General features: G+C 37.3%; 2 protein-coding genes across 2 annotated transcripts; one reads left to right on the forward strand and one right to left on the reverse strand.

Moving 5' to 3' along the window:
• Nucleotides 1–884: 884 nt before the first annotated feature.
• On the forward strand, nucleotides 885–1,397 carry LOC101302904 (putative ribonuclease H protein At1g65750-like). Its single transcript, XM_004292171.1, has one exon. The coding sequence runs from the start codon at nucleotides 885–887 to the stop codon at nucleotides 1,395–1,397; it is 513 nt and encodes a 170-aa protein (XP_004292219.1).
• A 779-nt stretch (nucleotides 1,398–2,176) lies between these two features.
• Nucleotides 2,177–5,196, reverse strand: LOC101293447 (vacuolar protein sorting-associated protein 2 homolog 3-like). The gene is made up of 11 exons (XM_004289917.1): nucleotides 5,063–5,196; nucleotides 4,914–4,958; nucleotides 4,298–4,332; nucleotides 4,155–4,205; nucleotides 3,936–4,040; nucleotides 3,764–3,835; nucleotides 3,426–3,497; nucleotides 3,265–3,345; nucleotides 2,849–2,884; nucleotides 2,703–2,758; nucleotides 2,177–2,410 (listed from the first exon to the last, which is right to left on the reverse strand). The coding sequence occupies exons 1-11, from the start codon at nucleotides 5,094–5,096 to the stop codon at nucleotides 2,359–2,361; spliced, it is 639 nt and encodes a 212-aa protein (XP_004289965.1). The 5' UTR covers nucleotides 5,097–5,196; the 3' UTR covers nucleotides 2,177–2,358.
• Between the last annotated feature and the right edge of the window lie 147 nt (nucleotides 5,197–5,343).

Consider the following 5,343-nt stretch of genomic DNA (forward strand, 5'->3'; position numbering starts at 1 on the left):
CTAGGCTCTATGTTTCCATTTTTATTTGTATATAATTATGAACAACAAAGTTGTTTAACATATGAAATATTGGAAAAAATTAAGATATTCGACAAAACAATTGTACTTTAATGCTAAACTAAACCTCTTTTCCGTAGTCGTTGATGTCATTGGTCAACCTCACCCATCAGGCCCAGATTTGATAGGAGTCCTAGGAGCCTATCGACTCAAGGCCTAAAGATCTTAGGGGCTCAGAAAAAGAAAAAAAAAACTCATTTTATGATCAAATATAGTTAAATAATTAATGGAAGTGACAATTAATGTCACAGCTCCACTTCTAAACATAATTAAAGGAAGATAATGGTAATGACTGTAATTAAGGGGCCAAAACAAGGGGATCAAACATGTTTTTATCGTAATTAGTGTTAACATTTTAATTTAATTTCTACTCGAATTGCACCCAAAACAAAATAAGGTAAGTTTTTTTGAAAAAAAAGAAAAAGAAAAAAAAAGGTAAGAGCTTAAAATAGGTTTCATAATGTAAATAGAATTCCTAAATATAAGGTAAGAACTTGTTAGAGTGTAGAATTGGTTTCGTTTTGGATATGATTTTGAGTTCATAGTTTCAGTTTATGAAATATTTATATATATATATAATTAAAAAATTTAGAATTAAACTATAATTTAAGGGCCTAGCTTTAAAATTTCGACTCAGACCTCAAAATCCCAAGTTCAAGCATGTCACCCACTCATATTGGGTAGATGCACATGAGCTCCATGATGTTGCAGTCGCTTTAATCCAAAAACATTTGGAGTTCGTTTGGATTATGGATGTATATTCGGGTATATGACTCCAAAGATTGACCATCTCCAGATACACTATGCCAAGTAATATGAACACAAATATGATTAGGTGGACACCACCCCCTTCTAATTGGGTTAAAATAAACTTTGATGACTCTGTCCAAAACAAGGCTGCGGCTGGAGGTTTTGTTTTAAGATCTAATGATGGAAAACCTCTTGTTTCTGCTGCCTTCAACTCTGGTACTGCCAATGTTCCTCTTGCTGAAGCGCTGACGCTTAGAAACAACTTACTTTGTGCCAAGGAGAAAGGTGTGTTGAAGGTCGAAGTGGAGGGCGATTCAAAACTCATTATTGACATTGTGAATGGAGTTTGTGATCTCCCTTGGAGGCTTCTGAAGGTTGTTCAAGACATCAAGTTGCTAAGTTGTCACTTTGAGTCCATTAGGTTCAAGCATGTTTTTAGGGAGGCTAATTTTGTGGCCAATGCTTTGGCAAATCTAGGGCATAGAGTTCAGATTAGTAGGCTTTGGGTGGAGTGTGTTCCCCCAGAAGCCTCACTCGCTATTGCGTTTGATTCTGTAAACTCTAGGTGTCGTCGAGGCACCTCTATTTAATTTAAGATTTTCCATAATAATAAAAAAAAGACCATCTACAGATACAGTCATTTCATGATCCATAGGGCAACGCTCAAAATTATGTTGTACAATTCTATGTAGAATAGCTGCATACAAGCTTGATATGTCCCTTCTATTGCCGCATAATCAAAACTGAGCATTCTTATCACAAATAAAAGCACAAATTATGAAACTTCTGGTTTCTGTTGTACAAAAGATGTCATCTTCACAATACCACTCAACCACAAACCTAAAAGCACAATCAAAGACAAGCGTCATAATTCGTGTTGTGACGAGCTATGTTATCATATTGTGACCTAACAGCTAGCCGGATAAATCCATATCCTTCAACTAACTTACGGACCTAACAGCAAATCCGATCAAGCCTATTCAAGCACAATCATGCAAATGCGTCATAACAAGCCGATGCCGATGATATTCCATCCACACAACACACTGGTCTGGCCGCAAAAAGTAAACTACTCCACAGTTCCAAGTCCAATACAAATGTTAGTTTTACTGTCGCATCTTTCTCGGTTGTCAACTGAACAGAAGCTTTCATTTTTGATTGAACAAGAACATGTACTTGTTGTGGCCTAGTTGAAACTCACTAGTCCTTTGATTGCATGTTGAATTGAAATTAACCTACTTAGCTAAAGGTGCTCACCAACAAATGAAAAGAAGAACAGGATTCCAAAGGTGCTTTGATCAGATCAGTTAAAGATGAACTTCAGGCTGATTCAGATGGATGAACTGAAGAAGCAATTCATAGGCATATTGAATTAGCTCCTGTATCTCACCTTTTAAGTAGAGGAGTGTATACAAAAGCTTAGCTTCTCTGTATGTTGAGGCGCTATGTTGAACATTGGTAACAAAATATTTACAATATTGCAAAAGTTTGATATCAAACTCTGGGAAGAACAATACAATAAAAAGAATCTTCCGCCCACGAATCTTCAACTCAAGGATTCCTGAGAGCTGCCAATCTTTTCTCCAACTCGTCAACGCTGGAACTGTAGAAAACTCCATAGTTAAAAATAATGAAAAAAAGGGGAGGGAAACAACAAAAATTATTAGATTTCAAAAAGAGAAATTGCAAATGACTCATGATATTTGCAAATACATTGATTCTTTTGAGGTGCCACAACCTACTAAGTATACCATGTCATCACTGTAATCCAGCAACTTTTTGGTGGGTAATCACAATTTTTTTAATTTTACTATGAAATCTTCAAGCAGTTTAGTCCCACATGGTGCAGAAGACATTTACTACAAATCTATGTACAAATGGATAGGAGGGCATACCTGCCAACACCCTCAGAGTTCTTTGCCGCAATTCTTCCTTTTGGAGCTGCTGACAACTGCCATTACATTAACACACAGTACATCAGCTTAAAAACAAGAAATCCAGTACATCCTAACACTAAGGAGAAATGATTGTTGGTATGAACCTGTGAGGCAACATCAACACCAATTTCATCCAGCACCTGTTAAAAAGATATTCAACCAGAGTTAATCTCATCAATTCCTGCTTTTAAGGAACAATAGTCACCATTATCTATGAAGAATAAAAATCCTACGCTGGCTGTCAATCACTGCTATACAAGAAAGCTCTACTTAACCCCTTATCTATCTTTCGGGTCCCAACAGAATTTTTGTCAAGAACCCCACTTCAACTGATAATTTGTTCAGAATGGTTTATTTATTTCAACTGGATATAACTAAATCTGAATCGTTGATCCTTGACAATTCAAAGAGTTTTTGGTCTCGCTCAAAGATAACTTATTTTCTTTCTTTTCAGGTTTTCTACGTAAAAAGATATTCATCTCAATAAAGTAAGAAAAGATGCAATTAGCGGGGGCCGCACCTGGTTTGTCAGCTCCTCAGTTTCCTCTTCTGCCTCATCACTATCTAAGGCGTCATCTATAGTGTCGGACATCATTTCAGTCTGCAAAACGAGGTTTAAACTGTTATAATCTGCATAAAAAACATAAGTATATAAACATGATTTTGTGCCAGAAATCTTACAGTCATATCCATCTGTGCAGACTGCTTCTGAAATTCGCGTATAACCTTTGCTTGCTTTGCAGGAGCCATTTGCTGCAACATGACATGAAAATTTACTCATTAGAACAATGGGAAGCAATATAGAAAAAGGACATTCTCTTGGACTTAATTTACACGGGGAAGATATTTTGTTTGGGAAAGAAAAATGATGACTTGGCTCCATGAGTGATGAGCGATCATGGAGCTTCTTTTATACTAATGCATCTCATTGGAGCCAGTTTTAAGATCTTGCAACATATTGTTGCTTAAAAGTTATAACAGCAAACTATATCAGACATGCTTGAATGTTACAGACTAACCTTATTCATAGCTTCCATCGCCTTACTAGCACCTTTCATGCCAACTGCAACTGATGACTGGGCGTGCATTGCCTGCAGGAAGATAATATTTTACTAAGACTGCAACAACAGACGAGCACAAAAAATTGAATCACGATAAATGTCATATAGAGATTGCGAGTTGACAGCCGACCTGCGTATGAGTTGCTATTCCTCTCATTTGAGCCCTACTTCCTTGTAAGTTAGCTATCTGTTGCCTGAGCCTGATTAGCTGCCTGGCCAGTATCTTAGTTGCTCCCTGCAGAATTTAACGAAAAAAGGCTGACGGATATACCAACCGACTATGACAAAATACAATGTCATTCAGTATTCATGTACTGAAAATAATAGTCAAATACAACAGAGAACATACGTCATTTCCTGTTTTAGCAGTTCTCTTTATCTCAGCAACGAGCTTCTTCTCCTGACAGGACAGTAAAATATATTCAATCTAAAGCCAATAAAACTAAGATATGTCAACCAAGTAAGAGTGTTTACTGCAAGCTCTTGACATACCTCGAATTGCAATGCTCCAATTTCCCTCTCTATCCCTGTAGCAACATGGGGAATGAAAAGCAAATAAAATGATCAAAATGATGCCCCCTTCTAAAAAATTCGAATACCACTTAACCACAAAAGATTGAACTAAAAGCAGAATCAGGGAAACATGTCATAACAAGCTGATGCTATCCAATCCAGAATATCCATGTGTGTGTACTGGTGAAAACTACTAGTCAGCCTGACAAATCAACATGCTATAAATAACAGACCTAACCGCAAATCTGATCCATTCTATATAAGCAGAATCATGCAAATGTGTCATAACAAGTCGATGATATTCCATCCACACTACCCTTATTCATGTTTAACCACACTGGTTCTGGCCGGTAAGAAGTAAACTACTTGCATAGTTCTAACCCACCTATCACAAAATCTAATCCAGTCTATTCAAGCAATGTAAACCCAGAACTAAACCCCAATTCCGCAATCACTCCAAAACTCACATGAATCAGTTTCCTTTACAATAAACCATCACAATCACCACACAAAACACAGGCATTTGGTCTCAATTAAACCTCATGATCATGATCAAAAATCACCATATCACCCCCAAAATCAACAGCTTAATTACCTCTAGTAGCATTCGCCATTTCTCTTTTGCTCTCCCGAAGCGCCTCTGCAACAATTCAGATCCAATTCGCAAAGAAAAAGCTTGAAATTCAGCTCAAATTGCAAGTTAGCGAAAAGAATTAGATTGGGGGGAAGAGCTAGGGCACTGACCTTTGGCGTTGGGCTTCTTGGAGAAGATGTTCATGGAGAACGATCGTACCAGCTGGGATTTGATTTCACGCGGACTCAGAGGAGACTTGTTCCAAAGCTTGAAGCTTTGGAGAAGAAGAAGAAGAAGAAGAGAGAGGTCCAATCAAGGTTTGAGCTTTCTGTATTTATTTTAAATGGGGTTTAGGGGCTTTTAGGTAAATATCCAAACTGGTCCTCTGGGTTTCTGAAATTTCAATCATGGCCCTTGGATCACAAGACCCTTTTTTTTTTTTTTTTTNTTT

Source organism: Fragaria vesca, linkage group LG2 (genome assembly GCF_000184155.1).
Source record: "Fragaria vesca subsp. vesca linkage group LG2, FraVesHawaii_1.0, whole genome shotgun sequence".
Lineage (NCBI taxonomy): Eukaryota > Viridiplantae > Streptophyta > Magnoliopsida > Rosales > Rosaceae > Fragaria > Fragaria vesca.

Coding starts and splice junctions, on each gene's coding strand:
- LOC101302904 (XM_004292171.1), top strand. CDS start 885: ATGATTAGGTGGACACCACCCCCTTCTAATTGGGTTAAAATAAACTTT.
- LOC101293447 (XM_004289917.1), bottom strand. CDS start 5,096: ATGAACATCTTCTCCAAGAAGCCCAACGCCAAAG. Junction 4,333..4,913: donor AATGGCGAATGCTACTAGAG/GTAATTAAGCTG, acceptor ATGTTGCTACAG/GGATAGAGAGGGAAATTGGA. Junction 3,498..3,763: donor CGATGGAAGCTATGAATAAG/GTTAGTCTGTAA, acceptor GTCATGTTGCAG/CAAATGGCTCCTGCAAAGCA.